General features: G+C 40.6%; 1 protein-coding gene across 2 annotated transcripts in view; it reads right to left on the bottom strand.

Moving 5' to 3' along the window:
• Positions 1–12,036, bottom strand: part of LOC110531531 (A disintegrin and metalloproteinase with thrombospondin motifs 14) — a 153,750-nt gene extending 141,714 nt beyond the window's left edge. For both annotated transcript variants that reach the window (XM_090228786.1, XM_090228789.1), the window contains exons 1-2: positions 10,960–12,036; positions 9,264–9,721 (exon numbers count right to left, since the gene is read on the bottom strand). In XM_090228786.1, coding sequence (XP_090084912.1) covers positions 9,264–9,721; positions 10,960–11,050 — 549 coding nt within the window. In that variant the 5' untranslated portion in view covers positions 11,051–12,036. The remainder of the gene's footprint in view (positions 1–9,263; positions 9,722–10,959) is intronic.
• Between the last annotated feature and the right edge of the window lie 370 nt (positions 12,037–12,406).

Raw genomic sequence — 12,406 nt, 5'->3', positions numbered from 1 at the left:
GTTACTGTAGGTATCATTCGTTACTGTAGGTATCATTCGTTACTGTAGGTATCATTAGCTACTGTAGGTATCATGAGTTACTGTAAGTATCATTAGTTACTGTAGGTATCATTAGTTACTGTAAGTATCATTAGCTACTGTAGGTATCATTAGCTACTGTAGGTATCATTCGTTACTGTAGGTATCATTAGCTACTGTAGGTATCATTAGCTACTGTAGGTATCATTAGCTACTGTAGGTATCATTAGTTACTGTAGGTATCATTAGCTACTGTAGGTATCATTAGCTACTGTAGGTATCATTAGCTACTGTAGGTATCATTCGTTACTGTAGGTATCATTTGTTACTGTAGGTATCATTCGTTACTGTAGGTATCATTCGTTACTGTAGGTATCATTAGCTACTGTAGGTATCATGAGTTACTGTAAGTATCATTAGTTACTGTAGGTATCATTAGTTACTGTAAGTATCATTAGCTACTGTAGGTATCATTAGCTACTGTAGGTATCATTCGTTACTGTAGGTATCATTAGCTACTGTAGGTATCATTAGCTACTGTAGGTATCATTAGCTACTGTAGGTATCATTAGTTACTGTAGGTATCATTAGCTACTGTAGGTATCATTAGCTACTGTAGGTATCATTAGCTACTGTAGGTATCATTCGTTACTGTAGGTATCATTTGTTACTGTAGGTATCATTAGCTACTGTAGGTATCATTAGCTACTGTAGGTATCATTAGTTACTGTAGGTATCATTAGCTACTGTAGGTATCATTAGCTACTGTAGGTATCATTCGTTACTGTAGGTATCATTAGCTACTGTAGGTATCATTAGTTACTGTAGGTATCATTAGTTACTGTAGGTATCATTAGCTAGCGTTAGTCGGCTGTTCCTGCGCCAAAACTCCTGTATTTTTCATCCTATAGCTGGTTCTCTATCTTCTTTTTAAATAGTGAGCCAACATGTTTTCAGAACATTTCTCTGAGTGATCAAAACTAACTTTCTCTCAACACTGAGTGTACAAAACATTAGGAACACCCTCAGTTCGTCGGGACATGGACTCTACAAGGTGTCGAAAGAGTTCTGGCCCATGTCGACTCCGATGCTTCCCACAGTTATTTCAAGTTGGCTGGATGTCTTTTGGGCGGTGGATCATTCTTGATTCACACAGGAAACTGTTGAGTGTGAAAAAACCCAGCAGCGTTGCAGTTCTTGACACATTCAAACCGGTGCGCCTGGCACCTAGCACCATACCCTGTTCAAAGGCACTTAAATATTTGGTCTTGCCCATTCACCCTCTGAATGGCACACACACTTAAACATCTTTATTTGACCTGTTTCCTACCCTTCATCTACACTGATTTAACCTGTTTCCTACCCTTCATCTACACTGATTTGACCTGTTTCCTACCCTTCATCTACACTGATTTAACCTGTTTCCTACCCTTCATCTACACTGATTTAACCTGTTTCCTACCCTTCATCTACACTGATTTAACCTGTTTCCTACCCTTCATCTACACTGATTTAACCTGTTTCCTACCCTTCATCTACACTGATTTAACCTGTTTCCTACCCTTCATCTACACTGATTTAACCTGTTTCCTACCCTTCATCTACACTGATTTAACCTGTTTCCTACCCTTCATCTACACTGATTGAAGTGGATGTTTTATTTTACTATGTAAGTGGGTTAAGAACAAATTCTTATTTACAATGACAGCCTAGGAACAGTGGGTTAACTGGTCTAGGAACAGTGGGTTAACTGCCTTGTTCAGGGGCAGAACGACAGCCTAGGAACAGTGGGTTAACTGCCTTGTTCAGGGGCAGAATGACAGCCTAGGAACAGTGGGTTAACTACCTTGTTCAGGGGCAGAACGACAGCCTAGGAACAGTGGGTTAACTGCCTTGTTCAGGGGCAGAACGACAGCCTAGGAACAGTGGGTTAACTACCTTGTTCAGGGGCAGAACGACAGCCTAGGAACAGTGGGTTAACTGCCTGTTCAGGGGCAGAACGACAGCCTAGGAACAGTGGGTTAACTGGTCTAGGAACAGTGGGTTAATTGGTCTAGGAACAGTGGGTTAACTGGTCTAGGAACAGTGGGTTAACTGGTCTAGGAACAGTGGGTTAACTGCCTTGTTCAGGGGCAGGACGACAGCCTAGGAACAGTGGGTTAACTGGTCTAGGAACAGTGGGTTAACTGGTCTAGGAACAGTGGGTTAACTGGTCTAGGAACAGTGGGTTAACTGGTCTAGGAACAGTGGGTTAACTGGTCTAGGAACAGTGGGTTAACTGCCTTGTTCAGGGGCAGAACCACAGCCTAGGAACAGTGGGTTAACTGGTCTAGGAACAGTGGGTTAACTGGTCTAGGAACAGTGGGTTAACTGGTCTAGGAACAGTGGGTTAACTGGTCTAGGAACAGTGGGTTAACTGGTCTAGGAACAGTGGGTTAACTGGTGTAGGAACAGTGGGTTAACTGGTCTAGGAACAGTGGGTTAACTGGTCTAGGAACAGTGGGTTAACTGCCTTGTTCAGGGGCAGAACGACAGATTTTTGTCAGCTCTGGTAATCGATCTAGCAACCTTTTGGCCAAACGCTCTAACCACTAGGCTACCTGCTGTCCCAATTTAACAAGTGACATCAATAAGCTTAGCTTTCACCTGGATTCACCTGGTCAAAGTCTATGTCATGGAAAGAGCAGGCGTTCCTAATGTTTTGTCCACTCAGTGACCAATATGTTTGAAACATCAAATCTCAATCAAATCGCAATAACCAATAACAATAACAATAACAATAACAATAACCATAACCAATAACAATAACAATAACAATAACAATAACAATAACCATAACCAATAACAATAACAATAACCAATAACAATAACCAATAACAATAACCAATAACAATAACAATAACCAATAACAATAACCAATAACCAATAACAATAACCAATAACAATAACCATGACCAATAACAATAACAATAACAATAACCAATAACCAATAACCAATAACAAATAACAATAACCAATAACAATAACCAATAACAATAACCAATAACAATAACAATAACCAATAACCATAACCAATAACCAATAACAATAACAATAACCAATAACAATACCAATAACAATAACAATAACAATAACCAATAACAATAACAATAACCAATAACAATAACCAATAACAATAACCAATAACCAATAACCAATAACAATAACAAATACCAATAACCAATAACAATAACCAATAACAATAACCAATAACAATAACAATAACCAATAACCAATAACAATAACCAATAACAATAACCAATAACAATAACAATAACCAATAACAATAACCAATAACAATAACAATAACAATAACCAATAACAATAACCATAAAAATAACAATAACAAATAACAATAACCAATAACAATAACAATAACCAATAACAATAACCAATAACAATAACCAATAACCAATAACCAATAACAATAACAAATACCAATAACCAATAACAATAACAATAACCAATAACCAATAACAATAACCAATAACAATAACCAATAACAATAACCAATAACAATAACCAATAACCAATAACAATAACCAATAACAATAACCAATAACAATAACAATAACCAATAACCAATAACAATAACCAATAACAATAACCAATAACAATAACCAATAACAATAACCATAACAATAACAATAACCAATAACAATAACCAATAACAATAACCATAACAATAACCAATAACAATAACCAATAACAATAACCAATAACAATAACCAATAACAATAACCAATAACAATAACAATAACCAATAACAATAACAATAACCAATAACAATAACCAATAACCAATAACAATAACCAATAACAATAACCAATAACAATAACCAATAACAATAACCAATAACAATAACAATAACCAATAACAATAACAATAACCAATAACAATAACATTAACCAATAACAATAACCAATAACAATAACCAATAACAATAACAAATAACAATAACCAATAACCAATAACAATAACAATAACCAATAACAATAACCAATAACAATAACAAATAACCAATAACCAATAACAATAACAATAACCAATAACAATAACATGTTCATAATTTATCAAAACTGTCCCTTATAAGTCTGAGAATGTTTGTGAATTTGGTTATTAAGCAAAACGCAACTTTTCCAGATCAATATTGTTCAGAAAAGTATTTGTTATTTTCTTCAGTCCCATGGAGAAATGCAGTCTGTTTGAGAGCACCAACATCATTTTAAACCAGAAACTACAGAAAGAAAGAACAACATTCAGGACCTTTTAGGCTACGGGACTGATTCCCTCACTCAAGAGTACACAGAACAGAATAGCATTGTCCTCATATGGTTGGTTTGTCATTTACAATGAACAAACAGATCTGGGACCCGGCTGATAGTACAGTAGAGTATACAGTACTAGGGGGTGTGTGTGTGTGTGTGTGTGTGGGGGGGGGGGGGGGTGTGTGTGTGTGTGTAATATACCCTACATTACCCTATTACATTGCACTTGTGTGTGTGTGGGGGTGTGTGTGTGTGGTGTGTGTGTGTGTGTGGGGTGGGGTGGGGGGGGGGGGTGTGGGGTGTGGTGTGTGTGTGTGTGCACAAGCATGTCTGTAATTACCTCAGAGTGAGAAAACAATGTCTCTTTAATGAATGATCTCATTGTTCTTATGCTGAACAGTGGTGCTCTATTCTTCTGCCCCTGTCTGTTGGGGGGGAGGGGGGTGTTGACAGAAATAAGTGCAATGTAATGGGGTAATGTAGGGTATATTACACACACACACACACACACACACACACACACCGCACAAATACACATAAAACAACATAGACAAAGAAGCAACCAGAGTTCAACAGTGTTAGCCAGGTTAGGAGAACCAGGTGGTTCAGAGTTCAACAGGATTAGACAAGTTAGGAGAACCAGGTGGTTCAGAGTTCAACAGTGTTAGCCAGGTTAGGAGAACCAGGTGTTTCAGAGTTCAAGAGAGTTAGACAGGTTAGGAGAACCAGGTGGTTCAGAGTTCAACATGGTTAGACAGGTTAGGAGAACCAGGTGGCTCAGAGTTCAACAGGGTTAGCCAGGTTAGGAGAACCAGGTGTTTTTTTCTCCCAGTGTTAACTTGACAAGTGGCAGAATAATATCCACATAGGCATGTCATTAGAGGTCAAGGGTGAAAATGCTGTCTTAAATCACTATTCCTTGCATGTTGTTTATGTCAGAAGTAGCAAGGAAGGTGACAGACTGCGATGGAACGTCACCTCAGCTTGGTCCAGCTATCATTACCACCCAATACTTTATATCAGACTGCGATGGAACGTCACCTCAGCTTGGTCCAGCTATCATTACCACCCAATACTTTATATCAGACTGCGATGGAACGTCACCTCAGCTTGGTCCAGCTATCATTACCACCCAATACTTTATATCAGACTGCGATGGAACGTCACCTCAGCTTGGTCCAGCTATCATTACCACCCAATACTTTATATCAGACTGCGATGGAACGTCACCTCAGCTTGGTCCAGCTATCATTACCACCCAATACTTTATATCAGACTGCGATGGGACGTCACCTCAGCTTGGTCCAGCTATCATTACCACCCAATACTTTATATCAGACTGCGATGGGACGTCACCTCAGCTTGGTCCAGCTATCATTACCACCCAATACTTTATATCAGACTGCGATGGAACGTCACCTCAGCTTGGTCCTGCTATCATTACCACCCAATACTTTATATCAGACTGCGATGGAACGTCACCTCAGCTTGGTCCAGCTATCATTACCACCCAATACTTTATATCAGACTGCGATGGAACGTCACCTCAGCTTGGTCCAGCTATCATTACCACCCAATACTTTATATCAGACTGCGATGGAACGTCACCTCAGCTTGGTCCAGCTATCATTACCACCCAATACTTTATATCAGACTGCGATGGAACGTCACCTCAGCTTGGTCCAGCTATCATTACCACCCAATACTTTATATCAGACTGCGATGGAACGTCACCTCAGCTTGGTCCAGCTATCATTACCACCCAATACTTTATATCACAGATGACTTGTTTGGTGGTCATAACACCTGGTTCTCCTAACGTATCTAACCCTGTTAAAGTTCTGCCCAGGTCTTGACAGTTGTGTCCTGTATTATCCTGTGTCCTGTGTGAAATGAAGTATGCTCACTCTAATTATCTCTCTCCCTCCCGTCACAGAGGACCTGAGCCCTGGGACCATGCCTCAGGACTACCTGGCCTGATGACTCCTTGCTGTCCCCAGTCCACCTGGCCGTGCTGCTGCTCCAGTTTCAACTGTTCTGACTGCTGCTATGGAACCCTGACCTGTTCACCGGACGTGCTACCTTGTCTCGGACCTGCTGTTTTCGACTCTCTGTCCCTACCGCACCTGCTGTCTCTAACTTTGAATGATCGACTATGAAAAGCCAACTGACATTTACTCCTGAGGTGCTGACCTGTTGGACCCTCTACAACCACTGTGATTATTATTATCTGACCCTGCTGGTCAACAATGAATGTTTGAAAAAAACTAAACTTATAAGCAGGAAGCATAGAAATAGCGTACATAGAACAGATCTAACACTTCTTAGACTTGCTTTCAATGAGAATGACATATCTATAACTCACAGTTCTATGTGAATTTAGTCGGTCGTCCAAACAAAAGCCCTTAACTGGGGAAAATGTCAAACTGACCCAAGAACAGCGCCTAGGGGCAACTTCACCCTACACATTTTAGTAATTTAGCAGACGATCTTAAACATTTTCATGCTTTTTCCTACTATAGGTGAAAAAGTTTGTGACAGTGTAGTAACAGAGCAGTAACAGTAACAGAGCAGTAACAGAGCAGATCAGTAACAGAGCAGTAACAGTAACAGAGCAGTAACAGAGCAGTAACAGAGCAGTAACAGAGCAGGAACAGTAACAGAGCAGTAACAGAGCAGTAACAGAGCAGTAACAGTAACAGAGCAGTAACAGAGCAGTAACAGTAACAGAGCAGTAACAGTAACAGAGCAGTAACAGAGCAGTAACAGTAACAGAGCAGTAACAGTAACAGAGCAGTAACAGAGCAGAGCAGAAACAGAGCAGTAACATAGCAGTAACAGAGCAGTAACAGAGCAGTAACAGAGCAGTAACAGAGCAGTAACAGAGCAGAGCAGTAACAGAGCAGTAACAGAGCCGTAACAGAGCAGTAACAGAGCAGTAACAGAGCAGTAACAGAGCAGTGACAGAGCAGTAACATGAGTTCCATTTAGCATAAGTGTTGGAAAAAGGGAAAGTAATGGCTGGACAGCTTAACAGAAAACTATTCCCTCAACAGAGAAAGTAATGTCTGGACAGCTTAACAGAAAACTATTCCCTCAACAGAGAAAGTAATGTCTGGACAACTTAACAGAACACTATTCCCTCAACAGAGAAAGTAATGTCTGGACAGCTTAACAGAAAACTATTCCCTCAACAGAGAAAGTAATGTCTGGACATCTTAACAGAAAACTATTCCCTCAACAGAGAAAGTAATGCCTGGACAGCTTAACAGAAAACTATTCCCTCAACAGAGAAAGTAATGTCTGGACAACTTAACAGAACACTATTCCCTCAACAGAGAAAGTAATGTCTGGACATCTTAACAGAAAACTATTCCCTCAACAGAGAAAGTAATGTCTGGACAGCTTAACAGAAAACTATTCCCTCAACAGAGAAAGTAATGTCTGGACATCTTAACAGAAAACTATTCCCTCAACAGAGAAAGTAATGCCTGGACAGCTTAACAGAACACTATTCCCTCAACAGAGAAAGTAATGGCTGGACAGTTTAACAGAAAACTATTCCCTCAACAGAGAAAGTAATGTCTGGACAGCTTAACAGAAAACTATTCCCTCAACAGAGAAAGTAATGTCTGGACAGCTTAACAGAAAACTATTCCCTCAACAGAGAAAGTAATGCCTGGACAGCTTAACAGAAAACTATTCCCTCAACAGAGAAAGTAATGCCTGGACAACTTAACAGAAAACTATTCCCTCAACAGAGAAAGTAATGTCTGGACAGCTTAACAGAACACTATTCGTGGGTCCAGATTTGAGTTGTATCAGCTTGAACATTTTGAGTAACACCCCCACTAAGCCACGCCTCCAATATAATTTCCCAGTGTGCTTTGCCTTTTCGAGTGTATTGTCGAAGTTACCACCCATGACTGTATTTGTTAGTGACAGAGACATGACTGTCGAATTCCTTAATTTTCAGTCCTGTGGCCTTCACAAAGTGACTTCCTAGGTGAATGTTGTCATTATAATAAAATGTTTTATGATAATGTATTACATATCTTATAAGGCCTTATTTTGAGGCCTAACTTTACCCTCACTCAGTGGCCTAAAACTCATGGTTTTACAGTTCTCATGAGGCCTGCAAGTAGGGGTTGCAAAAATTCTGATACTTTCCCAAAAATTCCCAGATTTTCAAGAAAAATTCTAGTTGAAGGATTTCCAGGAATCTTCCAATCAGGAATCTTCCAACCAGGATTTCTGGAAAAAAACCTGTGAAATGTAGCAGAATTTTCCAATCCTACCTGCAGGTCACATTATGCTGGCTTGCAAAGGTGATGTGTAATTCCTATTGGAATCCAGCCAGGGTTAGGATATCCAACTGCTGATGTTTATTCAGCCTCAACCTGCATTCATAGTGACTGCCAGGGCTAGGAACAGTGTGAGGAGAATACCTACATTTAAACAGTGTACAGCAGCCTGGTCCCAGATCTGTTCGTGCTGTCTTGCCAACTCATATGGTTAGATTACAGTGTACAGCAGCCTGGTCCCAGATCTGTTCGTGCTGTCTTGCCAACTCATATGGTTAGATTACAGTGTACAGCAGCCTGGTCCCAGATCTGTTCGTGCTGTCTTGCCAACTCATATGGTTAGATTACAGTGTACAGCAGCCTGGTCCCAGATCTGTTCGTGCTGTCTTGCCAACTCATATGGTTAGATTACAGTGTACAGCAGCCTGGTCCCAGATCTGTTCGTGCTGTCTTGCCAACTCATATGGTTAGATTACAGTGTACAGCAGCCTGGTCCCAGATATGTACTATCAGCCAGATCTGAGACATGGCTGATAGTACAGTATAAAATACTAGGTGTGTGTGTGCGCACTAACTCATTTGCACCATTGTATTGTATGGAATTCAGGGAGGGTGGGTTTGGTTATTGACTTACCAGTCCATCACAGTTGCTTATGGCAACAGTGGCCTCTGGCATGTTGGATATGTCTCCAGTGAAAACACAGCCCCCGCGGAGACGCTCCTTAGCCTTCTCCTCGAAGTCCTCCTGCCATTCCACAAATGCCCCCGGAGCCACCAGCCTCCTGTTTGCTTTGAGGCGAAGGTGCAACTCTTTCCCAAACACAGTGACGTTGAAAAACAGGTGTTGGCCTGTGCCAGAGGTGATAGAGGGAGTCTCGGGCACGCTACGGGCCACACGCCTCTTTCCCGGACCAGGGAATGAGGAAACACCAGCACCACCACCTGCATCAGCACCTTCACTTTCACTTTCTCCCGTTGCAGCTGAGGCCCAGGCTCCTGAGACTGAGACCACGTGGGAGATGTAGCGGCCGTGGGAGTCTGTGCTGAACGGCACCATAAGACCATATTCACTTAACTTTCCAGAGAGATGTTCTGATGAGACAAATAGTCAAGAATAACATCAGAGAAACAGAGACAACTAGACAGTTATAATATAAACTCTTAGAAAGAAAAGGGTCTCAAAAGGGCTCTTAGGCTGTCCCCATAGGATAACCCTTTCAGATCCATATAGAACTATTTTGGGTTCCAGGTAGAACTCTTTTGGGTTCCAGGTAGAACTCTTTTGGGTTCCAGGTAGAACTCTTTTTGGATCCCATATAGAACTCTTTTGGGTTCCAGGTAGAACTCTTTTGGGTTCCAGGTAGAACTATTTTTGGATCCCATATAGAACTCTTTTGGGTTCCAGGTAGAACTCTTTTTGGATCCCATATAGAACTCTTTTGGGTTCCAGGTAGAACTCTTTTGGGTTCCAGGTAGAACTCTTTTTGGATCCCATATAGAACTCTTTTGGGTTCCAGGTAGAAATCTTTTTGGATCCCATATAGAACTCTTTTTGGATCCATATAGAACTCTTTTGGGTTCCAGGTAGAACTCTTTTTGGATCCATATAGAACTCTTTTGGGTTCCAGGTAGAACTCTTTTTGGATCCATATAGAACTCTTTTGGGTTCCATATAGAACTATTTTGGGTTCCAGGTAGAATCCTCTGTGGAACGGTTTTTCAAAGGGTTATCTTATGGGGACAGCCAAATAACCGTTTTAGGTTCTAGATAGCACATTTCTTTCCCAGAGAGTAGGAACTTATGCACAGAAATGTGTGGGAACTTATGGGAATTTATGGGAACCTGGTGAAAGGCACAGAAAATAATATAGGATACTTTAATTGAAACAATGATTATACTCTGGTGTGGATTAGAGTAATGCATGCTAGTTAAAGGAGAATTGGCATAATAACAAATGGTTCATGAATATGGAAGATTATCTTTTTATAATTTTTTTGTTTAACCTTTATTTAAGAAGATATTGAACTTCTGAACAGTGGAGACACATGATAATATGTCTCTAGTTTAGTCTATGGGTTATGAGCAAGCCAGTTGCATCACTAAAGGTTTAGTTTAGTTTGGCTAAACCCTTTCAGGTACAACTAAATTATTGAACTAGTTTGTGGCATTTCTGGACACGTTCTTCAATAAGACCTCAGTCTCTATCAAACCCAGGGGGTTATATAACTTCAGATACAGTATGCCATACGTTTTATAGCCCTCTGCTCAAAATCAACAGTTGAATACCAAAAAGTTGAGGGAAAAAAAGTGTACAATCATAAGAACTTACCATGTGATTTCACAGTATGTTTGTGATCTAAAAATATCAAGCTGAGAGAACAGCACATCAATAAATATATACAATTCAGAGCGAAAGCCATTGTGGAATGACGAGCTGCCGCTTCACTTCAGTCCACTCCTCACGGGAGTTGAAGTTTCCTTTCTATTGTAAACGTTGTAGTAGGCAAACCGCTGTTCCCTCTCGCCCTCCTCTCCTGCTCCAGTCCTGAACGCCGCACACTTTATGAGAAAGAAAAAACAACTTCTCAATCTTTAACTTCTTCAGCGAAACCGCCGTCGAGCATTCTTCTGAACGTTACCGCAAACGCAAACCAAACTGACCGGTGAATTCACAAGTTGTTCCAATCTTTTGGCTTCCGTTGAACTGTGCATGAAGCAGGACAGCCCCATCCATTTAGGAAAGGGGAAAAACCGGGGGTGCTGGTGATGACGACAGCTGCCTGCCCGGCTAATCGGAGAGTTCAGGGAGGTACAGATAAACTAACTCACAGCCGGAGCCTGGAACTGTTTAGATGCCTTGTGGTTGTTTAGAAAAAGAGAGAGGTAGGCCTGCACCTTCATATATGCAGTCATTGGCCTACAACCATACTCATTCGTATAAAATTCAACCCTAACCCCAACCTCAGAAGTATAAAAGCATTCCTGCACACAAACATCTGCGGCGCAGTCCCGCACCATTACGCACGGATGGGGAGGCGTTAGTACAAAAATTGAAGTCGGACTTCTCTAACTTCACGAAACTGTAAGCCACAGAGGTTTTTAGGGTAAACGCATTCTGTCCACTGGTCTGTGAGAGAGACTCTGACACACAGGGAGAGAACAAGTCGTGGCGAATTGTTTAGTTTGTGAAACAAGTCTTGGAATGCACATTTAGTACGTAACTGTCTGCGGGCATGGATCTAACCACCCGAACTATTCTTAAAATAAAAAATAATAGAGTATGTCTTCTGTTCAAATAAACGTTTTTACTGCAAGATTTTATAAAAGTAATGGAAAAGTAATGATTCATACATTTACCTAAAGGCTACTGTCTAAGTTCCATCATCAGTAGGCTACGTTAACGTGTGAATATTATTTATGGGTAAGAATTGTATGTAATATCCTTGAAATGCTTCTGAATATATTTACAGTAGCACCGCCTACTGATAGGAAGTGGTGAGGAGTTTATCCGTCACTTATCCCCCCAGCCGAGACTGAACACTCGTTTCCGATGTAAATAGAAAATACAAATGTCTATTTAACTCTTGAAAAGAGTCGTACAACGATTTCACCAAAAAATGATTGATTGCTAGATGATATGATATAAATGTAGATTTGAGTTGATCAGATCCTTTCCTCATTGCTGTTCCAAACCTCTTGGTGATGGGATGTGTCGACTCTACACAGCTAGGCCATTATCTCTACTACTATTGACCATTGTGTTTACAAAAAAATAT

This window comes from Oncorhynchus mykiss, unplaced genomic scaffold (assembly GCF_057628025.1).
Source record: "Oncorhynchus mykiss isolate SJ-2025 unplaced genomic scaffold, ASM5762802v1 scaffold101, whole genome shotgun sequence".
Lineage (NCBI taxonomy): Eukaryota > Metazoa > Chordata > Actinopteri > Salmoniformes > Salmonidae > Oncorhynchus > Oncorhynchus mykiss.
Note: the sequence above shows the minus strand (reverse complement) of the source record. Positions and strands in the feature narration are given on the sequence as shown.